This window comes from Sebastes fasciatus, chromosome 5, assembly GCF_043250625.1.
Source record: "Sebastes fasciatus isolate fSebFas1 chromosome 5, fSebFas1.pri, whole genome shotgun sequence".
NCBI classification, from domain to species: domain Eukaryota; kingdom Metazoa; phylum Chordata; class Actinopteri; order Perciformes; family Sebastidae; genus Sebastes; species Sebastes fasciatus.
In genome coordinates this window covers 37,835,415-37,862,070 of record NC_133799.1, presented here as the reverse complement: position 1 = coordinate 37,862,070, position 26,656 = coordinate 37,835,415, and the positions used below count along the sequence as shown (strand labels likewise).

At 41.6% G+C, this 26,656-nt stretch overlaps 1 protein-coding gene across 6 annotated transcripts in view; it reads left to right on the top strand.

Moving 5' to 3' along the window:
- Positions 1 to 26,656, top strand: part of patj (PATJ crumbs cell polarity complex component) — a 200,292-nt gene that overhangs the window by 17,772 nt on the left and 155,864 nt on the right. For all 6 annotated transcript variants that reach the window (XM_074636625.1, XM_074636621.1, XM_074636626.1 and 3 more), the window contains 12 exons: positions 8,568 to 8,696; positions 10,323 to 10,571; positions 10,705 to 10,807; positions 11,747 to 11,835; positions 12,036 to 12,165; positions 14,671 to 14,796; positions 20,371 to 20,432; positions 20,516 to 20,572; positions 20,868 to 21,002; positions 23,403 to 23,609; positions 23,896 to 24,003; positions 24,632 to 24,811. In XM_074636625.1, the coding sequence (XP_074492726.1) occupies positions 8,568 to 8,696; positions 10,323 to 10,571; positions 10,705 to 10,807; positions 11,747 to 11,835; positions 12,036 to 12,165; positions 14,671 to 14,796; positions 20,371 to 20,432; positions 20,516 to 20,572; positions 20,868 to 21,002; positions 23,403 to 23,609; positions 23,896 to 24,003; positions 24,632 to 24,811 (1,575 nt within the window). The remainder of the gene's footprint in view (positions 1 to 8,567; positions 8,697 to 10,322; positions 10,572 to 10,704; positions 10,808 to 11,746; positions 11,836 to 12,035; positions 12,166 to 14,670; positions 14,797 to 20,370; positions 20,433 to 20,515; positions 20,573 to 20,867; positions 21,003 to 23,402; positions 23,610 to 23,895; positions 24,004 to 24,631; positions 24,812 to 26,656) is intronic.

Sequence of the window (26,656 nt, the reverse complement as noted above, 5' to 3'; positions counted from 1 at the left end):
TTACCCTCCTCCTCCTCCCAGCTCATTGGATCCGGGCCACGTCCTGCATACCAGGCCTCCGATCCTCCCGCTTTTGTTTTATTCATGTCCCGTTTCTATCGAGGTCACGTTTAATGGAGCCGCGGGCATAAAAAACACAACTCTGGCTGGGATTTTATTGCTGTTCTTCTGGCCTGGATAACTATCCGTCTCCCAAAGCCAAGACTCCTCTGCTGGGCAGATTCAGGCGGCTCTGACCCGCCATCACAGCCGATGTGTCGACACCTCTCGACTCCTCTTCCTGCTGGAGTGGCTTTCGACGCTGACAGGAAACTTGTCGCTGTAAAGTCGCTCGTAAAGACGGTTATAAATCAACGAGTCAGATATGATTTTACAGCTTTTGTCTAGTTAGTGAATTTTCTCCCACCATCGATTAGGACAGCGTGGCAGCGAATGCACTTTTTTATGTTATTTATGGCTCTCCTAAAAATGACAAAAAGCAGAAAGAACAGAGATAAAAGATAACAGATTGTGTAATTAAAGAAACCTGAAGGGACCTTTAAAAGTGCCTCAGCTGAGAGGAAATGAACTAAAGAACAACTGGAGAAAGTTTATAAACTTTACTGCCAACTCCTCCGAGTCATCTCGTTGACATGACCAGCCTCCTGTCAATCCAAGGTTGTGTCATACATGAAAACAAAGAGCTTGCTAAAAAGTCCTACACAGGCCTTTCTCCCAGCATGCATTTTTGCTTATCAGTGAAAGGTTGAGAAGGTTTCTCCTTGTTCTGTTTTTTTTTTTTAAGAGGCAAACAGCCAAACAATAAATAAAATACAGTTAAATCAGAAACCATCTTATCAAACAATGAGTCAATATCCCCGTTTGGACTGCAGGAACTTTCCACCGGTATTAAGAACCTTTTGAGGAACTCATTGCGTTTCGACTGCAGGGACCAGGGTCTAAATTAAGTTCTGGGGACATTTTACGGGGCCTTTTTACCCCCCAAAAAGGTCCTGTGGTGAAACACACACACACACATAGCACCGCTGCTTCAACGGCTTCAACCCGTGTACCCCTTCATTCATAAACAAGGAAGTACTATCGATTCAGGACCATTTTAGGACAAGGGCAGAACATGTTTCTTTGTTTGATAATATTAAAAGTAAAGTTAGGCTCTGCTGTCGGCTTCCCGACTCATTTAAAAAAAGACCGAGAGAAAGAGAAAGAGAGATCATGCGAGCGAGTTGAGAGGGAGCGAGCGGTAATGTTAGAAGAGAGAGACGTGGCCTGACGGTGCTGTGAATGAGAGAAAGAAAAGTTATTTTCTGCTGCAGTGAGACTATTATTTTATTGTTGGTTATTGGTGTTTTTTATATATATTTATAGAATATTTATATACAAACCTATTTTTTCACTACTTGTGTACATAACAGTCCTGTCTATCCGTTACCTTTATTTGTCCAGCTTTGTTGTCCTTGTTCCTAACTGTTATTTCTATTTCTGTCTAAGTACATTGAGAGAGCTGCATAAAACTGGAGTCAAATTCCTCGTTAGTAGTACATACTTGGCAAGTAAACCTGATTGTGATCTGATTCTGATAAGACATTATACATTAGTTTTCCCAGGTTGAGGAGGACTGACGATGGTAAACTACTTCTGATGTTTAAAATGGGTGGACTGGCCCTTTTTAACACAATAACTTGTTTATCTCACCTAATCTCAGACAATTCACAGCGTTTTTGTCCCTTGTAGGGCTTTGTTAACCTCAGAAAAGTGGCACGTTAATGAGTGTCTCTTCTTTGTTCCCAAGAAGCAAATCTTCAGGACATTTCTGGGTTCTTTTAAACATTAGCACAACTTATCATTTGGCCTTATGCCATATAGCTTGTTTTAAATGATAAAGAACAGAATCATAGATAAGGTCTATATGTACAGTATATTGTAATAAATCAATACAGTGTTTCCAGGTGAAACATGACTGTTAATTGGTCCTGAGACTTGCCGTACTTGGTTTGTATGTCACAGGCAGGAAGCTAGCCGCTAACACAGCAACCGCAGTCTAACCAGTCATCAGGCTTTGCAGCGATTACACTTCTACAGCAGGATCACTTATTACATCCTAGTATCGATTTTAATTATGTAGTTAATTAATACAGAGAGGTTTAAAAAGAAATAGACACAAATGTAGTTTTTACTTGTGTAGTCAATGCAGAACCAGAAGAAATCCAACACCTTTACCTCAATAAGGTAGCTGCAGTAACAGATCGTCTCCTGTGAAAAGAGTGAACTTCTGCTGGAGAGAAAAACATTCAACACATTCAGCGTGAACCGACTTTATCAGGCAAACAGCCTCTTCCAGCGTCCTGGGATCAGCTGAGGAGGTTTGTTTCATTAGACAGAGGGAGACCTCCTCTATCAGATCAGAGCTGTAATGAGAGACCAGAGCTACATCAGAAAGAAAGAAAGAAAGAAAAGCCTCTCATTGATCAGCTGCTGGTATGAAATGCTCTGAGCTGGTAATTACCTGCTAAGGTTCAGTTTAAGGACCCTTCACCTCAGGACAGATAGCCGGCCAGCAGCTCTGTGAGTCTGCTGCTGAGTTACCAAGAGGAAACATCAACTTATTAGAGAGTAACTTTTGATTCATTCATGAATCTGTTTTTAAATGATCCTGGTTTGACTGCATTGATCTGCTAAAAGAAATAATTGGCTCAAATTGTTCTGCCTTCTGCTGTAACTGAAATAAAATGTTTTGAATCAAATCAATTTTAAATCCTGAAATGCAGCTTATTAACTTTCATCGGGTTGGTTTTAGGACTGTCAATCGTTTAAACAATTTAATTGCAATTCATTTCAAATTAATCGCACATTTTCTTATCTGTTTAAAATGTACCTTAAAGGGAGATTTGTCAAGTATTTAATCCTCTTATCAACATGGGAGTTGCCAAATATGCTGCTTTATGCAAATGTATGTATATATTTATTATTGGTAATCAATTAACAACACAAAACAATGACAGATATTGTCCAGAAACCCTCACAGGTACTGCATTTAGCATAAAACAATATGCTCATATCATAACATGGCAAACTGCAGCCCAACAGGCAACAACATCTGTCAGTGTGTCAGTGTGCTGACTTGACTATGACTTGCCCCAAACTGCATGTGATTATCATAAAGCGGGCATGTCTGTAAAGGGGAGACTCGTGGGTACCCATAGAACCCATTTACATTCACTGATCTGGAGGTCAGAGGTCAAGGGACCCCTTTGAAAATGGCCATGACAGTTTTTCCCTCGCCAAAATGTAACGTAACTGTTTTATTCAATACTTTATTTCATTTGCAAAGAGATGTGCCCTCTCAGTGTATGAGCCCTCTCAAAGTAGTGCTATGATGTTGGATGTTACAGGGACTGTGATAAATGCAAATGCAGATCCCACTGTTCTGATTACATAAAAAACTTTTTTTACTCAGATTTTATGCATGTTCTGTTTTACTATGACAGTTTTCTTAAAATTAGATAAAAAAAATCGCAACATATCGTCCTACTTACAGTATCGCAATATTTTGCAATATATTTAATCGTAACCCCTGTTCATGATACGTATTGCATCGCCAGATTCTTGTCAGGACACAGCCCTATTATTTCACGACAAGCTAGTATGACATGGTTGGTACCAATGAATTCCTTTTTTTTTGTTTCATATGGTGCAAGTATCTTTACTCTAACTTTAAAACTGAGCCTGTTACAACCTAAAAACTGCAAGTTGCGTTAATGCATTAAAGAAATTAGTGGCATTTAATTTCCCTTGTGGAAGTCACTGAGGAAGTCAAAACAACTCCACAGTGGCAAGGCCTCAGGGATTTATGAGATCCGTCCAGGAATGCTGAAAGCTTTGGGTGTGGAGGGGCTGTCTTGGATGACACGTCTCTTCAACATTGCGTGGAAGTTGGTGACAGTGCCTAAGGAGTGGCAGACCGGGGTGGTGGTTCCCCTGTTCAAAAAGGGGGACCAGAGAGTGTGTGCCAATTACAGGGGTATCACACTGCTCAGCCTCCCTGGTAGTCTACTCCAAGGTGCTGGAAAAGAGGGTTCGGCCGATAGTCAAACCTCGGATAGAAGAGGAACAATGCAGATTCCATCCCGGTCCTGGAAAAACGGACCAGCTCTTCACTCTCGCAAGGATATTGCGATACGGTGCGGTAATTGCATTCACTTTACCGCACCGTTGTGACGAAAAGAGAGCTGAAAGCTCTCGATCTACCGGTCTTCCTACTCTCACCTATGGTCATGAGGGCTAGGTTATGACTGAAAGAACTAGATCGCGGGTACAAGCGGCCGCAATGGGTTTCCTCAGGAGGGTGGCTGGCGTCTCCCTTAGAGATAGGGTGAGAAGCTCAGTCATCCCTGAGGGACTCGGAGTAGAGCCGCTGCTCCTTTGCGTTGAAAGGAGCCAGCTGAGGTGGTTCGTGCATCTAGTATGGATGCCCCCTGGGCGTCACCCTAGGGAGGTGTTCCAGGGACGAGGAGGCCACGGGGAAGACCCAGGACTAGGTGGAGAGATTATATCTCCACACTGGCCTGGGAACGCCTCGGGATCCCCCAGTCGGAGCTGGTTAATGTGGACCAGGAAAGGGAAGTTTGGGGTCGCCGGCTGGAGCAACCCGACCCCGGATAAGCGGTTGAAGATGAGTGAGTGAGAGTGGCATTTAAACAGATTTGCGTTGACGCGTTATTATCGCGTTAACTTTGACAGCCCTAATTGATTTTTCAGTTTTTGATTTGAATGTAAAACATTTGACACATTAAAACATTTACCAACAGCTGCAGACAAGGCAGAAAAACAAGTCCAAACTTTGGTATATGGAGGTAGACAAAAACAAAGAACAGAATATAATAGTAGCAATGTTTGCCGGGGATAACAGAGTTGACTCAGTCCAGAGGCCTTGGTGAACAGGTTGGTTTTCAGGAGTTTTTTGAAGGTATCTATAGATGCAGCATTACGGATATCTGCTGGCAGAGAGTTCCAAAGAGTGGGAGCTGCCACACTGAAGGCTCTGTCCTCAAAACTCTGCAAGCCGGATTGGGGGGTGGTGAGCAGACCCGTGTCTGAGGATCACAGATTCTGGGACGGGATATAGGGGTGGAGGAGGGCTGATACCTCCTCCTTACATACAGCAACCGAGCGAACTGTCAGTGTCAATTTTGACCAGTGACAATACGTTGGAATTGTGAGATAAATTTGCATAAATAGAGCCAGATCGAGTGTTTTTTCAAACAAGCTGCACGTCGCCTTGCCTATTCGCTGACACACAGAGTAGGTTAGGACATCTTCGTTGGGAAAAACTGAAACAATCCAATGTCTGCTCGTTCACATCACATTCAGTTAGGAAGAGTTGGAATATGTACCAAGCCCCCAGGAAGAGCGCAGGTCGTTGATGCCAATTTTCGTTCTCGCCAAACGGTGGTACTACAAGTTCCTTGTCTGTCATGTGATGCCATTGGGCCCAACAAGACCTGGGCTGCGTTCGAAAAGTCAAAAATGTACTTCCTGAAGTCTTTTCCTAACCACTTTTCCTTGACCTTGATGGATGAGGTCATGAGGTCAAGGAAAGATGAGAAGGAGAATTCAGAACTTAGGAAAAGAACTACAAAAGGCGCCGCTGCCTCTGTGGGTTGTTAAATAGGTCTGCTTCAGCTGCATTTTTCCATCTCTGTCTCTCTCTGTCTGGTGCAGCATCTCTGTGCCATTTCTTCAGACAAAATGTCCTTGACTTAAAATCTTTTTTTAAAGTCTCTTTTCTTCACACCGGCTGGTTCCACCAGCACGTTGTGGATTGCAGTGGAGCTGCTTCAGGTGTCAGCAGCTGGCTATTTCAGCCCTCAGGCCATAGCAGCAAGGCAACAGAGCAGCAAGAGAGATGGCAGGCATGCAGGATTCAGAGTTCTTTAGCCATATTGGAGCATGTCAGAAGGTTCAGGTTCTCTTTTCAGGTAAGCTGGGTGCCAGCCTGGCGTGAGGTGCTGGGCCTTCGGTCCTCAGGACGGCGAGCAGCCTGTGACCCTGGTCATGTTCTTTATCATACCCCTCCTTCCCTGGTTTGCAGACCCAAGGAGGGGGGAAAGCAGAGAGACACAGCTCCAAGAGCAGAACACCGCGAAAACTATCTGACTTCTTCTTGTTATCAAATTATACTGATTCTTTCAGTTAAACTTCTTTTGCAGGATTCATTTTAGTTAATTCGTTTCCCATAATTAATTTTTCCATATTTGACGTCTGGGCTTCATCTGCTGCCAGAAGATATCAAACACTCAGGACATAAACCACTGAATAGAACTTGATCAATTGAATTAAAACAAATGAACCAATCACACAACACAGATAAACCTTGTTATTGAGACATGTAGGTATACAAACATCACACAGACAGGCGTATACATGTTGATATAGAAGTGCGCTTATTACACAGTAAATGAAGGGACAAGATATCAGCATATCAAACAGTCACCCAATGTGGATTAGAGCAACCGAGAAGGAGGAGGGGTCTGAAACGCTCTGAAACCGATTTCAGGGTCTCTGAAAGGAATGTGGTGCACGTCATAAATCAAGGAGCAGGCCACAAAACCTACTTTGTATATTCAATGTACCTGGTGTCTTCATCGCTTCTCTGAGTCTTCAGGGAAAAACCCGGCATTTGACCCTTGACCCGTAACTCAGAGAAAAACAGGCCTTGGGTCATAAATTGAGGTTTTCTCAACTCCGTTAGTGCCCTAGGGGTCCTGTTAACAGTTTCAGGAAGAAATTTAAGAATTAAGATATAGAGTCGTCATTGTTTTCATTATCACATTTCATATTCATCATCTTTCAAATGCACTAATAGCTGAATCCAGAGTTATTTCCCTTCCCTTCATGTGAATGAGACCCAGACCGAGGCTGGAGGGAGGGCTGGGAGGCAGAGTTAGTAAGCCGTAACGACAGCGTGACGGCTGTGACCCCGTGACCGAGCCATGTGACCGAGCGGACGTTACTGCGCCTGATCTAGTGGATGCCGAAAATTGCCGGACGCTCCGGGTACTTTTCCACTCGGAAAAGTGAAAAGTGGCAGAAGTTGAGCCATTTTGCCTTCATTTGCCACTGAGCAACATTCATAGGAATGAACGGGGCCCCGCCTCCAACACTGTATCCAGTTCTCTTTATACATCCATGATAAGTACAGGGTGGGGGGGCAATGGCATGGAGGGATTTGTAGATGAGGAGAAGGATTTTGTAGGAGATACAGGACTTGACCGGCAGCCAGTGAATGTGGATGAGGGTATGGGTGATGTGCTGCCAGGGCTTGGTGCTGGTGAGAACCCTGGCAGCTGAGTTCTGCACATACTGGCGCCTGTCCACAGTCTGGAGATGTTTTTATGTATCTACCCCGGTACATGTAGCCATGCAAGCAACACCAACCTCAAAACAGAAAAACACAGCACAGCCAATGAACTGATTATAAACTGGGACACTTTTTAGACATGCAGAGCAGCAATGACTCCCAGATCAAGGGTCTTTTTTGTTTGTTGTGGGCAAAAAACAAACGTGTTTCAGCCATCATCAGGTTGATGAGGCTCAGTTTTTTGCCGGCACCTCTCAATTGGATTAGGCATAATAGTTTCCGTTTTTTTATTACACTCCAAATTAAAAAGTTCACCTTCATTCTCTGCAAGTGTAAATCTCAATCAGAAAAAAATGTTGTACTTTGGTTTTGGGTGATTGGGGAATTGCAAACCAACTTCTTATTCTTTTAATATGTAGTTGAGGTCTTTAAAGCTGCAGTTGGTAAGTTTGAGCAAATATGATGAAAATATATTTTTATAAAACTGTCACTATATCCTGACAGTAGTACATGAGACAGTTAATCTGTGAACAAAATCATGTTCCTCTCCCTCCTCCTAGTGCTCTTAATGGCATTTGCAAGATTTCACCACACCGAAAAATAGTTCAGATACTGTTACTGTAATGCCTGTTTCTCGCCTCAAATGTTTCAGAAACATCTTGTAGTGTACTGTTTAGCTGTAAAATGAGAAAGTTTGTGACCAGCCCGCTAAACAGTGGAGCCAAAACCAAGTGCTGACCACCGTCCGGAGCAAACTTTCTCATTTTACAGCTAAACAGTACACTAAAATATGTTTCTGAAAACATTTTAGGAGAGAAATAGGCATTACAGAAACAGAATATTGATTAATATTTGATCAGCGCTGCCTAGTTTGATCGGAGTTCGCGAGTATCGCGAGCAGTGATTGACAGCTGCCTTTAATGACCACTTGGCTCTGATTGGTTGGTTTCGTTCGGCGCGGTGAAATCTTGCAAATGCCATAAGCAGCGCTAGGATGAGACAGAAGAATGATTGATGATTTATTTTTCAGATTACCTGTCTCATGCACTACTGTAAGGATATAGTGACCGTTTTATAAAAATAACTTTTTATCATATTTGCTCAAAGTTACCGAATTCAGCTTTAAGAATACCTTTTTGTCAACACATATGAGTCAACCACCTGTCAAACCTGTGAATGAATGTCTTTGTCCTCTGTTGTTATGATGAAGGATCAGTGGGGTCACGTGGAGGAAATCGAGCTGGTGAACGATGGATCTGGTTTGGGCTTCGGCATCGTGGGAGGGAGGACGACGGGAGTGGTGGTCAGGACGCTCCTCCCAAACAGCGTGGCTGACAAGGTAAGTTCAGCTGATGAGTATTAGATCATAATAGTAATGAATAATACACCCAAACCACAATGTCAGGGGTGTTATTAAACTACAACAGGTGATTTTTGATTGGCTTTGGCTGATTGTTGACTGTGAGAGTCCTGAAACAAGCAGCTGCCCTAGTGGATCAGTTTAGCAGCCGACAGCAGAAACCTGTGCTGTTAAAGCAGAAATTAAAGCTCAGTGGACGATTTGTGTATAAATAACAGTTAAAACAGGAGCAGTGCATCAGAACAGACAGCAGGACTAAAGGACTGAAGGAGGAATTATCGCCTTGTAAGTGGATTAATTAGATCAATTAGATTAATTGGACTAGATTAATTTCTCTGCAAGGAAATGAAAAAAGCTCAGACACAGAGGCATGTTGAACCACCCGGCTTTTCAACACACTTCCTGTCAGTCTGTTCATATAAAAACTCAAAGCTTGAGCCTTTTTGATGTCTCTGGTGAACAGATTTGCTCTTTTCTTTTTCCATCTGCACACCTCCACTTCTCCACAGCAGGAGTCCAGTTTTGACTGCATTTCTTTTGGCTTGTAGCTGACAGTTTAGTTTGCTGTAAAATGTGAAAAATGGCAGAAAAGATGAATAGAGAAAAACAACTACAGAAGCATCTTAATCAATTTATATTACTGTACATTTTCAAATAAATGCTGATATTCAAATGAAAACAGATATAAAGAACTCTATTAATTAGGGCTGTCAATAGATTCAAATATTTAATCGCGATTAACTGCATGATTGTCCATGATTAATTGCAATTTAATCACACATGTTTTTATCTGTTCAAAATGTACCTTAAAGGGAGATTTGTCAAGAATTCAATACTCGTATCAACGTGGGAGTGAACAATTATGATGCTCTATGCAAATATATGTATATATTTATTATTGGAAATCAATTAACAAACAAAACAATGACAGATATTGTCCAGAAACCCTCACAGGTACTGCATTTAGCATAAAACAATATGCTCCGATCATAACATGGCAAACTGCAGCCCAACAGGCAACAACAGCTGTCAGTATGTCAGTGTGCTGACTTGACTATGACTTGCCCCAAACCACATGTGATTATCATAAGTTTGTGGGTAGGCTATCCATAGAACCCATTTTCAGGTCAAAGGACCCCCTTTGAAAATGGCCGTGACAGTTTTTCCTCGCCAAAATGTAGTGTAAATACGGAGCGTTATTTAAACTCCTTCTCGACAAGTTAGTATGACATGTTTGGTATCAATGGATTCCTTAGGTTTTTAATTTTCATATGATGCCAGTATCTTAATTAAGGCGTTAATGCATTAAAGAAATTAGTGGCATTAAAATGAATTTGCGATTATGTGTTATTATCGTGTTAACTTTGACAGCCCTAGTATTAGCCTGTTTGAAATAAAATCCTGGTTCTCTCAGTTGTAAATAAAGACCTGTGGCCTCTATTAGAAAATGTACCGTTTACATTTACAGAAACATGAATACTGAACAGATGAAATTGCTGCGACAGTTATTCCTATATATTGTTACTTTCTTATCATTTTCAAGTGTTCTCCAATGTTTTCCGTCTGATTGGCTCTCATGCTCCTCCTCCCCTCTCCTCCAATCAGGACGGGCGTCTCCGCACAGGTGACTACATCCTTCGCATCGGGGCGACGCCCACCAGCGGCCTCACCAGCGACCAGGTTGTCAAGGTGCTACAGGGGTGTGGGAGTCATGTAACGTTGCTGATCGCCAGGGATCCCCGGGGTCAGAGGTCAATAGCCCCGCCTCCCCCACCACCTCCTGACTCGGCCCCCGTCACCTCCTTACCCCCCCGCCTTCCGGGCCTACCCCCCCAACGCCGGCTCAGCAAGGCGGTAAGCAGTCAGAAGAACCATCACACAGGAATCATTTCAGACTACTAAGTTTGTGCTTCATATGCTGCTGGTTTTGTAGACGGTGCAGTCTGAGCTGAAATATACAGTATGGACCCTTGTGTTTGTGTTTCAGCCCAACTTGGAGGGATATGAGATCCATGAGGTTCCTCTATCCAAGAATGACGGCCAGAGCCTCGGCATTTCCATCATCGGCTACAACCCCCTGACCAGCCAAGGTAGGACAGGACAGAACAGTTAGAGCACACTCGAACACAGTAAAGTGCACTTGAAATACACAGAAAATACCACAAGTGCTTAGGTAGTACAGGAAAACAATGTAAAACTTATTGAACACACTTTCAAACAAAACTACTCACATTTAACTTGTCTTGTTAGCACTAAGCATTTCATTCTAAGTCTAATGTCATTGTTTGTGGTGTACGTACAATTTCATAGTAAAAGCCTCAAGCTGCCTGGAGTCGAGAGGATGTTGCTTCTGGGCTTTTATTTTCAAGCAACTGCAGGGCTTTTACTGTGAAGCAGCTGCATGGTCTTAACTGTGAGGCAGCTGTAGGACTTTTACCGTGAAGCAGCTGTAGGACTTTTACTGTGAAGCAGCTGTAGGACTTTTACTGTGAAGCAGCTGTAGGACTTTTACCGTGAAGCAGCTGTAGGACTTTTACTGTGAAGCAGCTGTAGGACTTTTACTGTGAAGCAGCTGTAGGACTTTTACTGTGAAGCAGCTGTAGGACTTTTACTGTGAAGCAGCTGTAGGACTTTTACTGTGAAGCAGCTGTAGGACTTTTACCGTGAAGCAGCTGTAGGACTTTTACTGTGAAGCAGCCACAGAACCTTTACCGTGAAGCAGCTGTAGGACTTTTAACGTAAAGCAGCACACAAAATCAGGAGTGAAGTTGTTTCATAACAATATGCAACAGTTTTATGACACTTTGCATATATTTTCTGTGTTTTGCAGCTCTGTTTTTTAATGGTCCAGTAAAGCCTAAACTAATCTCTCTCTCTCTCTCTCTCTCTCTCTCTCTCTCTCTCTCTCTCTCTCTCTCTCTCTCTCTCTCTCTCTCTCTCTCTCTCTCTCTCTCTCTCTCTCTCTCTCTCTCTCTCTCTCTCTCTCTCTCTCTCTCTCTCTCACTCACTCACTGACTGTGCCGGATCAGATGCAGTAGGTGTGTTTGTGAAACATGTGGTTCCAGGCAGCGCTGCAGATCACAGCGGAAACATCCGAGTCCACGACCGACTGCTCGCTGTAACAACCTGATTAAGATTTCCCTACATATGTCTTTTACTGTTAGAAAGTCAAACTCCTCTATTTTATATCTAATCAGATGTTCACTTCACATTTCATAAAATATGTAACACAATATTTAGAGAAATTCCAGCCCAACCTGATGTGAGCCCTGTCTTTCACTCTTTTCCCTGTCTCTGTCTCTTCCTGTCTTTCAACAGTTGAACGGCGTCAGCCTCCACGGTCTGACCAATCAGGAGGTTTTGGAGGTGATGAAGCAGACGGGTCAGACTGTCGTTCTCAGTGTGGTCAGGAAGAAACCCAGAACCCTGGAGAGATCCCTGGATAAAGGTAAACCAACAGACAGAGGGACAGGAACTTATGGATAGACAGACACCTCTTAGGCCCTATTTATACTGTCTATAGCACATGGTCTAAAGTGCATGGTGAAAGTCCAACTCCACTTTTGCTAGTTAAACAGAGCAAAGTAAAGCGCAAGGGGCAAAGGGGTTGTGGGTGCACAGATGGGCACAAGTACATTTGCTACTGACACCACGTGAGAGCTGAGGGTGAAAATGACAACTGCGTCGGTCTGAAACTAGTGATGACAGTTTAGAGGCTTTGCACCGGGTGCAAGACAGGGCCCCTAGACAGACAGACAGACAGACAGACAGACAGACAGACAGACTCATAGACAGACACACAGACACTTACAGACAGACACTTATGGACAGACAGGCAGACAGACAGATACTTACAGACTCAGACAGACTCATGGACAGATAGACAGACAGACTTATAGACAGACAGACAGACCGACAGACAGACCAATATTTATAGACAGACACTAATGGACAGACAGACAGACAGAGACTTACAGACAGACAGACTCACAGACAGACAGACAGACAGACAGACTGACTCATAGACAGACAGACAGACGGACAGACGGACAGACAGACAGACAGACAGACAGACAGACAGACAGACAGACAGACAGACAGACAGACAGACAGACAGACAGACAGACAGACCGACAGACAGACTAATATTTATAGACAGACACTAATGGACAGACAGACACTTACAGACAGACTGACTGATATTTATAGACAGACAGACAGACATATACTTACAGACAGACAGACCGATATTTGTAGACGGACGGACGGACAGACAGGCAGACCGACCGATATTTATAGACAGACCGACAGACCGATATTTACAGACAGACAGACCGACAGACAGCCACTTACTGACATTATCGAAGGCTGTATTCCATTAAGGTGATTCAGTTTTGTACATGCTGACTCATTTGAGAGGCCTCCGGGGACACTAAATGGAACAGAGCCATGGTTAGTGTTAGTAGTTCCACCTGTGCTTTCACAAGTCCAAATGTCTGGCATGAAGAAGGTCTATTGACTCCCATCTCTCTGTCACTCTGTGCATGTGATGTAGTGGTGCATACAACAGTTGCCACACATTGAGCCTGGTGTCTTTGAGTCCCTGAGGGCTCTGGGCTCACTTTGAGCCAAGGTGTTGGTCTTTGTCCTCTATCATGGTGATAAATGACCAAATACAGCAGAGTTTGAAAAAATATCAGATTGAAATTGCTCATTGCTCAGTTTTTGAGTGGCATGTTGATAGACACTGTAGTCCCATAATGCAACATGTTGCAAAGAAAATCCGTCAATTAAGTAATTAAATCCTGAGTTCATCTTTATTATTACAGTAACAAATTATGGAAAAGGGTGATGTGTGTTTAATGTAAAAACAAGACAATAAAAGCAACAGCCTATGAACTGTTTCGTGCTGTAAGAATATGATGGCACAAAGCCCAAAAATAAAGGATAATAACTGAATAGGTATAATATTACAAAAATATTAATTTGCTTTGCTTCTTTTGTTATTTCTCTACATATCTCAGTGTGCTAAAGTGTCTTTCTGTGGGTTTATGTTCCTTAACGTCATGATTATATTGTATTAAAACAATAATGTGCTCCTGTGAGAGAAGTTAACTCTCTGTGTTAAACTTATCAGAGCTTTTCTTCCTATTGCCTGTCTGAAGCCTCTCTGCCTCTGTCCTCTCAAACAGATTAAGATGACAAATTTGTTTACAACTCGGTGTAATTTTCCCAAACGCTACGCGGAAAAAGCCTGCGATTCCTCCACCAGCGTCCACAGAGATTAATTCACCCAGTTCAGGGTCATTTTTTTGTCTTGCGATCGGCCAGCGGCCTGTACTGGTCAGCCTCCAGGCCAGAGAGGAACAAGTGATTTTTAAAAACAGAAGAGGAGTGCAAGGCTCTTATCTCCTCCAGACGTCTTTTTATTTCATTACTGAGAAAACACAGAGAACTTGGAACCGACGGACTTTTCAACTTCTTATATTCTGGTCATTTCTGTGGCTCTCTTATCTACAGAGACTTATGATGAGTTATGATGAACCTGACAGGAAAATATACCTCAATCAGTCAGGAGGTCAAAGGTCAGAGCACCCTGTTCCCTTAGTGAGTTTACATGCACTGAAGTGGGCCACAGCCAGGATTTAAGATGAGATAAGATAAAACTTTATTTGTCCAGAGGGAAATTGTTGCACAGCAGTTGCAGTATGAAGTAGGAAAGAGTGCAAAAAAAATAAAATATAAACAATAAAGATTATTAATAACGTGCAAAAAACAAATTTACGCAATGCCAGAAATGTAATCAGGTTGTACAATTCCCAGATGAATCATACAAATGTGGAAGACTGTGCACACTTTGAGACGGTCTCTGCTGGAAGATATTCATGCCATAAATGAAAGAAATGGAAGAAATGCATATTTTTATGTCTTCATCTTTGTGTGTGTTTGTCAGTGGAAAGGGAGTCGTCCCGTGTGTCATTGAGGAGGTTGTTGGAGGTCAAAGCTCGCTCGTCTGGGTTTGGCTTTACATCGCCAAATCTCGAACCAACGTACCCTAACACAACACAGCTAACAAGGGGTGAGCTCACACACGTGACACATTTTTCAGCCTCCAAAGTGTTTACAAAATTGGATCCTCTTGTGCAGTTGTTCCCAACCCATTTTCCTAGAAGACCCCCTACTTGTGTCTACAAAAAGCTGAGCCCCCCAAAATCCTCAATTTGAATAAAGTCATTCAGTGTACTAAATGAGTTAGTCTTTTTTTTAATAAATCAACTTTCTTCAAGTTTCATCAACATAAATAAAGTGATGATGTCTTGACAATGCATAATATGATCCTTTTTTTTCTTAATTATTAATGTACTATAAAAGTGTTAGAGCCAAAATAGATTTGTTTGTTATTGTGGTTAAATAAATGTAATTTATTGTGCTGTTAGATTTCTGCTAGACCACCCTGTTAATACAGGTGCGGGCCTACCTTTGTGTGCTTCAAGCGGGAGAGCAAATAGGTTTTTGAAAATGTTGTTTTTGAAAGGCTAAACGCCAACAAATATGGATTAAAGCAGAGTATTTCGTTAGATTTTTATACTAAGTAGCAAATAAATATATCAAATAGTTTTTTATACAGACTTTTGTATAAACTATCCAGTAAGTGTGTTCTTAAGATTTAAGTTATACATGAGCAAATCTAATTTTGACAACCTTGACCGGACAGCAGGTTGGGAACCACTGCTCTAGTGTTTTGTAATTAATTCATTAATTGATTAAATACATGTCTACTTTTTACGTGCAAAAGGCAGAAATTAGTCTTTGGTTTGTATGTGCAAAATGTGCTATTAAAGCCTTAACAATCTCATCTACTCCACTCATCCCAAACACGCTGGGCGCCCTGAGGCCAACGATGTGTTATATTTTGGTGGTGAATAGATTAACTGCCACATTTATAAATTAATGTTTATAGCCAACTCCTCTGCCAAGTTTTTACAGTTACAGCTTTATACTTCTCATGTTTACAGGCTAATTTACTCATTGCTCAAGATGTGGTTCTAATTATTTACTTAGAAACTGAAAAAAACCCTAAAAAGTTTGAACCTGAAATGTATCTACAGTCATGTAGAACAGGAAGTGCATGTCATGAAATGAGCACTGATCAGTATCGGTGTTTAAAAAGCCTCTTAAGTGTAGCGTCTGCAGACATGTCAACGCAGGCCTCTAACAGCACTCCTCTCTGAATTATTTCCTCTCTTTTTTTCCCTCATTAGCTTTGCTAAGTGGCCAAAACGCCACGCTAACACTTAGCATGCCGCCTGCCTGCTCCCGGGCCAACAGATGTAAAGTGTCCGAGCTGTCTGACAGCCTCGCAGCGATGTATTACCCTGTTTATTCAGCCAAACGCTGCAGATTAATTGCTCTGTGAAGGCCAGGGTTAGCAATGCTAATTTAATCAGAGACTGTTGTTGTAACACCGCCAGACCTGCTGCAAAATACCTCCAACATGCGAAGAGATTTGTGAGAACACGGAGGTGTTTTTCTTGAGCTCAGCAGTGGTGGTTTCCTCCCTGAAATCAGCCTGAAGGGTCAGAGAGCAGACTGAGGTTTTCCTCAAAGAGTCACTCTGTAATCTGCTCCGACTGCCAGTGTTTCATGTTCAAACTGCTGCCGTCACTCCGCTCTGGAAAACACATTTATTCTTCTGTGATTTAAGAAGGTATTGTTGCTCTGACATTGTGTGTGTGTGTGTGTGTGTGTGTGTGTGTGTGTGTGTGTGTGTGTGTGTGTGCAAATGCATTAAACACACACACACACACACACACGCACACACACACACACACACACACACACACACACACACACACACACACACATATACACACAGAGTATCCACAGTTGAAGTTGCTTACTTTACAGTTTACATTTGAGTCATTTAGCTTTTTGCTTCTAATCGTTGAATTCCAATGAGGTGACCGTCGGCCTGCAGCAGAGTTGTAGTGAAATGTTTATACTGCAGCAGAAGTACAGTACAGGTATTCTTCTGGCTCTGCTGCAGTCCTACCAGCTGTGGAACAGTACTACATACAGTACATTACTGTTAGTACTAGTAGTCCTGTTGCCTCAGCTGATGATTCATTTCCCATGTAACTGTTTGGACTGAAACATACATACATACTATTGTCTGTTTGTTGATGTATTCATGTTTTATGTATTTTATCATGTTTAAAGAGGCAGTGGGCAGAATGTTTTGGGCTTCATTGGGCAAAAATTCCATAATAACCTTTCAGCATATAATAATTCAAGTGCTCTAAGTAGGGCTGTCAGTTGATTAAAATATTTAATCTTGATTAGTAGCATGATTATTTTTTATCTGTTTAAAATGTACCTTAAAGGGAGATTTTTCAAGTATTTAATTGTTTTATCAACATGAGAGTGGGTAAATATGCTTTCTTTATGAAAATGTATGTATATATTTATTTTTGGAAATCAATGAACAACATAAAACAATGACAAATATTGTCCAGAAACCCTCACAGGGACTGCATTTAGCATAAAAATATGCTCAAAATGATAAAGTGGGCATGTCTGTAAAGGGGAGAGTCGTGGGTACCCATAGAACCATGCCAGTTTTTCCTCGACAAAATTTAGCGTAAGTTTGGTATTTGGCCTCCTTTGCGAAGAGCTATGACATGGTTGGTACCAATGGATTCTTTAGGTTTTCTAGTTTCATATGATACCATTATCTTCACTCTAACTTTAAAGCTGAGCCCGCTACAACTTCCGGAAGATCGATGCGTTAATGTGTCAAAGAAATTAGTGGCCTTAAAACAAATTAGCGTTATTATCGCGTTAACTTTGACAGCCCTTACTTCTGAGAGAAAACTAGACTTCTGCACCTCCTCGTGGCTCTGTTTTCAGGTTTTAGATCTAGCCTGTGACGAGAGACTTTGGCCAATCACAGGTCAGTTCAGCGAGAGAGCGTTCCTATTGGCTGTTCATTCAACGGAGGCAGCTGTCAATCACTCACAAACTCTGATCAAACGGTCAAACTAGGCAGCGCTGATCAAATATGAATCAATATTCTGTTACTGTAATGCCTATTTCTCTCAAATGTTTTCAGAATCATCTTGTAGTGTACTGTTCAGCTGTAAAATGAGAAAGTTTGCTCCGGCTGGTGGGCGGTGCTTGGTATTTCCTCAACTGATCTCAACATGGCTGCCGGGTCACAAACTTTCTTTCAGACATTTAGCCTGTTTTTAGCAACCAGCTTTTTTAAGACACGTAAAAGCTTCAGAATTCACGAGTGGGATATTTACTGACGTATTTTATATCGTAGGACAAAACGTTAAAATCTCTTATGAAACGGCTCTGTTAAATACTCGATTCTGATTGGTCAATCACGGCGTTCTACGCTCTGTTATTTCTTTATAGCAGACTGTTGCTATGTGTAACAGACCGTTGACATGGGCGCAGTTCTGATCTCGGACTCTGGCGGACCGTTTTTTTGTGTGAAATTATTGATTTCTAAGTAAGTGTCCGTGTAATAAGCGGGATAATGTACAGCAAGCGGGTCATTGTTGTGAAATAAGCCCCTTGTTGTGGGTCCATGTTGGGGTTTATTTCACAACAATAACCAGTTCGCTGTACATTATCCCTTACTTAAGCTTGTCTTAAGCCCAGACCTTATCTCAGGCATCTAACTAAAAACCCATTCAACAAACCCATTGACTTCCAGACGAGGGAACCACAAGCGCTAAAATGCTAACTCATTTCCGGGTTTTTGGCAAATTGGCAGCAAGGCTGTATCAGATCTGTAGTTATTACATCCATTCTGCACATATCACAACAGGTACAGGCTAAACTTCCTGTTCCACCACTGCATCAGGTTTTGTTTTTTGACAAAACAAAAATCTCTATGTGAATTTCACCCTAATTTGCATGTTACATTTGTACAACCCCTTTCCTTTTCTAACACCACTGGTCAGTCCAGCATTGTTTGCTTTTCCACGATATCTTATGTATGTGAGAGACTCAGACTATAATTAAGGTAGGAGATTAGAGAAACCTGATTTCCTGTACTTACAGCCAGGTGACACCATATAAATATATTATTCTCCCAAGAAAATATTAAAGGCAGCACAAGACACTGCTCTTTGTAATATAAATGCAAACACAAAATCTTTCAGTGTCATAATATTAGGGCTGTCAAACTTAACGAGATAATAACGTGTTAACGTTAATTTGTTTTAACTAATTTCTTTAACGCATTAACGCAACTTGCATTTTTTAGGTTGTAGCAGACTCCGTTATATTAGCTTGTCACGAAGGAGGCTAAATAACGCTCCAAACTCCAGATATGTGAATGAAAATGGGTTCCATGAGTCCCCACGAGTCTCCCCTTTACAGATATGCTCACTTTATGATAATCACATGCAGTTTGGGGCAAGTCATAGTCAAGTCAGCACAATGACACACTGACTACTACTAATACTTGACAAATCTCCCTATAAAGGGACTGTTTGTAACTTCTTACATGTATAAATCATTCCGGGTCGGTGTCCCATGCGCGCTCGCGTGTGGCTACGCTGTTCAGACTCAGACTCCAACACAAACTCCAGTGAAGCACCAAAACCTCTTGGTTGTATCTAGTGAAGCCCGTCTGTTAAACAGTGTTGGCCGCGGTCGGAGGACGCGGGGGAGACCGTAGCTTTGGTCTCCAGGACCGGAGTCTCTGCTGTACTCTGCTCCTCTGCCTGCTTGCCTTCACTCACACACCGCGCTCGTTCTCGCGCTTTCGCTCCACCTCTCACGTGCATGCGCGCACACTACACACTGCAGAAGAGTTAGTTTCGCTCTGAGAATATCTAGTGAATGTTCAGTGGACGTTTGTGCAGAAATAACTGCTGCAGCTCCTCCAGACCAACAGAGGTTTCCCGTGTCTTGTGAAGTGACGGAGCTCCGCAGAGAGAAACGTTATCGTCTCCGACCAAAACTCCGGTGTCTCCCCTGTTCCCTCCGGCCGATGTCGGAAGGCTGAAGCAGGAAAAGCCAACACTAGGATCAGCATTGATTCATGGAGAGACCTCCCTCTGGTCAGCTAACATTACTGCCAAGCAGCTGAAATATAGAGTGATATTGTGCTTTTAGCTGACGTGTGTCGCCTCACTGTGTTGAGCGAATCTCATTCATGTCTATGTAGAGCGAGCACAAGCGCGAGCAACAGGACGCTGACTTTCGTTGACTTAACGGCCACAGGTGAAGCTGTTAACAAGCATTTCTGATTCTTACAAACAGTCCCTTTAAGGTACATTTTGAACGGATAAAAGATGTGTGATTAATTTGAGATTAATCGTGATTAACTGTGGACAATCATGCGATTAATTTGATTAAATATTTGAATCGATTTGACAGCCCTACATAATATATCTTGTCTTCTGGCAAAGTACTACTACACATGCCGCCACTCTTCCAACTGTACTTTTGCTGCAGTACTACTTGTTCATTTGCATTGCTGTGTTACAGTACCTGAGGTTGTAGTTGATGAGCTGTAGGAAGCTGCTGTGTTTTAATGGCTGAATTGTAATTTTACATCTGTTCCGCTGCTTACACAGGCTGTTCTTTATGTGTGTGTGTTTGTGTGTGTGTGTGTGTGTGTTTGCAGCTACAGATGCAGAACTGTGGGCTAAATGGGAGCAGGCTCTCGGACCAAAGTACCAAGTTCTGGTGAGATCACACAGTTTTACACATTTTCACTGCTACTGTCCATCTTGGATGTTCAATACTGATGATTCTATGTGTGTTGTCAGGTGGTGAAGCTGGATCCTGTCATTGAAGACGATGCAGAGCTGCAAAAATCCTCCAAGGTGAGAAACTGGCTGTGTTGGAGCTGTGCTGTGTGTTGTAAGCATAAAATAGCACAGTAATATATTCATATGGTTATTTTGGAGGCTGAAGTTGGTGCTGTTGAATTCAAGTGCTTTATTCTGAGAGGTATTTCTAATATTTTTTCCAGCTTTACTGAGGCCTCTCAGTAAAACACAGTACAGTTCAACAGCACCACAAACTACATCCTTTAGTGTAGTTTGACAACTGAATTCTATAATCTGTATTTATCCTATTTAATATTTTCCTCCTGATGTCTTGTATCGTTGTGCACAGCTGCTGCCCGTCCACACTGTGCGTCTCGGTGTAGAGCTGGACTCGTTCGATGGTCACCACTACATCTCCTCTGTGATCCCCGGAGGACCCGTGGACAAACATGGAGTCTTGAGACCAGAGGACGAGCTCCTGGAGGTAAATACATGTACACTCAACACTGTGGGACTAAATGCAGCTCCAACTGGAAGTCAGACTAGTTCATTTGCAGATGCTTCTTACACATGCTGGAAATCTTTTACTGTTTTAGACCATGACACTGGAAGCAGGGGGAGCTAGCCTAGCTTTGTCAAAATCTGGAGAAAAATAAAATAAAAAGCCTTCCAACAGCTTCATACCATCGAAATGTAAAATTAGACAGTTACAGGCTGTTAGAGCTGTTGTATTGGCAAACATATTCATTACAGCTACAACAGGCGTTGCTGTTTTAGCGTCATTGAGCAGCATTACCGACCCAGCAGGTGAGTTTTGAGAGTGTTTTAACAATGATGAGTTCAGGATTTCTTTAGATGCTCAGCAGTTGTTGGTAAAGAAATCCTGTTCATCAAACCACATTAGCTGTGTTTCCATTCACATATGTTTATCACATTTTGAAGTATTGCATTAGAAAAACTGTATGGAAACAGCAACATTTGGTTAAACTTCCCCAATTGTGAAAACAAGTTTTTAAACTCGCTTGAGGTGGTTTTTGACTTAGCCGAAAAAGAGTTGATGCGCTAAATGGATTATAGAAACGCCTTTGCTGAATACATTCTAACGTAGTGAACATTGACTCTCATGACTGATCAGCTGTCTCTGCTGTCGGCCTTTTCTCGGATGTTCCCATAACGTGTGATTTAGCGATGTCACATGCTGTACCGTGGCTTCAGAGCGTGTGTCCCATAATCCAGGAAGTTTTCTGTGAAGCGCGAATCGAGGCTTGTATCGTCGTAGATCAATGACATCATTGAAGACGCCCAAAGCCGAAACACAGTTGAGAAATTATTGTTCCTGAATATAATCAAATAAAGTCTCCCATCTATCATTTTCCTGTAGTTACACAAGCACATTCTCTGTCCTCTGCCCGGTTAAACCACGGCCACTTTCCAGTTTTAGAGTACTAATATTGCTCCTTCTGCCACTATTATGATAGTATTGACTTAACTTTATTATTGATTAATTTACCAGTACACACATTCGATGGATTACTCACAAGACAATTATAGTTTATTTTACATTTATGTTATAAAATCATAATATAGGCTACTTGCCTTGAAAATACATTATGTTGATATAAATGGATTAGCCTACATGGAAATTTATTATAATAAAAAAATGTTTTTATTGTCAACAGTTATTTTTCCCTTTACTGGTGAAAAATACATTAACCTTTATCACAGATGACATGATTGAGATCATCTGGAATATATCTGCCTGTTTTACACTCTCTGACCAACAGGGGGTTTTGTGTGCACATGAAGCCCAGATGAAAGCCTCATGAAATGAACCCTTTTGCAAACCAATTTGGAGAGAATTCTGGAGAGCTTCAATGCTTCATGAAGCTTCATCTCACCATCACTGGTGTGAATGCTCATCTTTGTCTACGGACAGCGTGAAACATGGCCAATACTAGCTGACACAAAAGAACAATTAAAACTTGTCCACCTGAAGACCTCTCTCCATTTCACATCATACATGAGTTAGACGGCCAAGCCAACTTGTTTTGTTTCCGGTTTGCAACCTGTACTTCTTCTACTCTGTTTACTGGTGGTGGATTACAGCCATGTATAGCCTATAGCGCTGACTTCTGACCAAACTACAGTAACTACAGTAAGTTAATTCGCTCCAAACCAGGTGATGTAAACGCGCCTAAAAACTTCATGCGGAGTCCCACAAGGCTCCATCCTGGATCCAGGTCTTTATATGTCACCACGTGACGTCGTCATGAAGCAACAAGTGCAGTATTAATCGTCACTGTTAAGCTGATATTACCCAACTTTTTATAGCTGCTGATCCTGATGATCTTTACTGCATGTCTATTGAAGCTGCCTCTCTACTAATGTATGGACGACCTTAAGGTTAGGAGATATCACCAAAAAAATTAAATCTCAGAGCCAGATGGCCATCTTGAGTCACGACAGTCCAACAGTAAACTACAGTGGATGTACATATACTATATATATGTAAAGTATAGCATAATACTACACAGTATATACTATACTGTAACTAATCGTGTCACAATTTACAGGACTTTCATGACCCAATAAAGCTGATTTAGTCAGCCATCATCCATGTTATTCACTTTGCACATTGGTACATTTTATTTAATCAAATAAATTTAATTTATTCTCTGATGAACCACACATTTCTCCAGTTGAATCAGGTAAAGCTTAAAGCATACAGCACCGCATAAAACTAATCAGAGTTTGCATTAAACCAGTGAGCTGGGAGGACTTCTGTAGCTCTATATCATAGGAAATGAGGGGGTATATTTTTAAGTAAAATTGTCTGTAATTTATATGTAGTTTGGTGTGTGTTTGTGTGTGTTTGTGTGTGTAGGGGAATGACGTTCAGCTCTACGGTAAGTCTCGTCGGGAAGTGGTGTCGTTCCTCAAAGAAGTGCCTCCTCCGTTCACTCTGGTCTGCTGCCGACACCTGACCTCTGACCTGGAACCAGAATCTGAATCTGAATCTGAACCAGGACCTGAACCAGTACTACGACCTGGACCTGGACCAGTAAGACAGTCACAACCCAGTTTGGAGGAGGTGAGCGCGTCAAGGAACACACACTCAATATCAAAGTATTAATCAGAATATTTACTATGTGTAAAATCATGTGCAAGATAATCAGATTTCTGTTTACTTCAATTCACTTTGTTCTGCTGTTGTAAAGGTCTTTACATGTGTACAACTTCAATAACTCATTAGTTTTGTTTTTAATTACAATTTGTTTTGAAAACACATTATGATCATGTTGTCACTATGCAGTATAAAGTATATAATATGTGTGAACCATACATTTGACCCCCTGCGTCATGTTGTGTTTGTTCAGATCGAGCTGAAGCTGTCGTCGATGCTCTGCAGTCCGACCGAACTGAGAGAGAGCGTCACTGAACAGCAGCAGGCAGTTAGACAGGCAACCTATCTCACTCCATCTCCGGTGATTAACTGCACACGCATGACGTCATGTACACGTATGCACATTAGACATTGAACACTTATGAAAGTGAAAATGCAAAAGAACTTCTTTATTAAAAGTTTAAATTTGTGGCACGACATTTTGCAGTCAAAGCTGAAGGACGCAGACACATTATGGCATCAGAGTTAAAAGAAATTATTTTAGATTCATTTGCAAATTAGATTTTGAATTTCAGATGAAAAAAACACTGTTATAGGTCAGATTTAAAGATTATGGATAATTCTGTGACATTGTTTTTTTTATCACAAAATATATAATTTGTTAAGTTAATTACAAGCGTATTTTTTTGTCATCTTAATTGGACATTTTACAAAAGAAATACAAAAATGTGTGGCCGCAATATTGCAATATTTGTTTAACTTAATATTTAAATTTTATACCAGAATCTCATCATTCATGAAAATAGCCTGCTAGGTATGTGTGTGTGAGGAGTAGGAGTGCATTCCAGTAGGAAAATAAGAATAAGAATAAGAATAAGAATAATAAAAGTACTGCTTTTTGATACAGCCAGTTGGCAGATTAAGATCTGCTTCTCCTTTGAATATTTCTACATTAGTATTAAGAGTCTGTTGTCACTGTTGTGTGTCAGGAGCAGGTTTCCCCTGTGGAGGAGGTGCTGATGGAGACTCAACACAACCAGGAGGAGGAAGATGAGCAGGATGAAGATGAAGATGAAGGGGAGCTGGCTCAGTGGTCTCCAGATGTTCAGGTGCTGGAGCTGCAGAAGGAGAGAGACAAAGGCCTCGGCTTCAGCATCCTCGATTACCAGGTAACAGCAGCACCTCCGTCCTTCTCCAGCTGCTGCTGCACCCACAACATCCTGTCTGTCTGTCTGTCTGTCTGTCTGTCTGTGTCTCTATGGCGATTATTTTTCAACCATTCAGACAAAACAATATACAGCACATACAGTCAATGATTTTGAGTAAAAGTTAGTACATTTTTAAGCAAAACTGCGAAGCCTTTGTAGTCCTAGAGGAAACGTGGATGTGGATGAGGTCTTGGACGTTCAGTCCTCAGTCTTGAAGGAAAGTATAAAGTCTGAATTTCAAGCCTGAAATATTGGTTGAAGAAGACATGTACAATTTTGGGAGTACAAGGGAGCACTCTACTGTCCCAAGAAAGAAAGCCATATGTGAGGAAATCGCTTTTAATGCTGTCAACTCGACAAAAAGGCTGGTAACTGGAGTATTTAGGCAGGATTTAGAAGGAAAAATCACATTCTACTCTGACATGTTGCTCCCAAATCTGATCTCTTCCTCTCTCAAACATAAAACACTTTGCCAAATGTTTGCCATGTCTGGAAGCAACATGTGAAAAGTGTTTCATCCAGATTTGGTTTAGCTGTCATGTGAAGACAGTAGCAGGATGGATGAAAGTTCAGGCCCAAGGTTTGTTTCAGTCATGGTGAAGTTAATGTAAAAATGGTGCAGAAGGTGGCGTCTGAATAAACTTTGGTAACTTACTGTATAACATCTCATCTCAGGTTGTTACAGTAGCATGAAAAGGCAGGAATAGATGGTGAGATTTTATGAAATCATATTTAGTGTCAGATGAGCAAAGATCCAAGAAACTGACATTTTTGGCAGGAATTGTGTACAGTACGTATGGAAGTGGTTGTCCTTACTGCACAGCATCACCACCATCAGCTTTTTCATCACGGTTTTTCTTCGTCATGGTTCTGCTGGGTATTCCAGATGTTATAATTGTGTAACTGTAATTATTAGTGCTGCCATTTTTTGTTGTTATAACTAGCAGGAGATGGCCTAAACAATAGCCACAGTGATTAAATGGGTGGTGCTTGATTTTGGCTCGACTGTTTTCAACATGACGGTCGGGTCACAAACTTTCTCATTTTACAGCTAAACAGTACACTAAAATATGTTCCTCAAAACATATGAGGAGAGAAATAGGCATTACAGTAACAGAATCTTGATTCATATTTGATCAGCGCTGCCTAGTTTGACTATTTGTTGATAGTTTAAGTTTGCGAGTTTCGCGAGCAGTGATTGACAGCTGCTGTCGAGACTTGTCCATAGTTAATCGTGATTAATCGCACATTTTTTTTATCTGTTCAAAATGTACTTTAAAGGTCACCTATTATGCAAAATGCACTTTTCCATGTCTTTTAAACATCAATATCTGTCCCCAGTGTGTCTACAGGCCACCATAGTATCATAAAAGACCATCCTCTCTCTTTTTCTCCTCCTCCGTTTGTCCGGAAATGGGTGCAGAAAAAAAAATCGCTTTTTTTCCTTCTCTTCTGACGTCATTAGAGAAATGCAAGCCATGTAAGGGTTTCCTGGTCGAACCAGAGAGAACCTTCAGTAGCTGACCCCGCCCCACAGCGCGTCACTGTCTCTCCTCCTCAACCTAACTTGAGCAAAGTCTGCAAGAACCAGCAGAACAGGCTTCATGTACTCCCATCATCTAAATATAACATGTTCTTTCACAAAGGCTTTATGTAATTACACTGTTTAAACAGATGATATTTATATATTATATATATTTGATGTCATGCATGTAGCAGATTACAGGTAGTAAATAGTGACCTGTAAGCAACACAACACATTTCTGTTTCACAGTCAAACTTTATTTGAGTTGACAGATGACAATA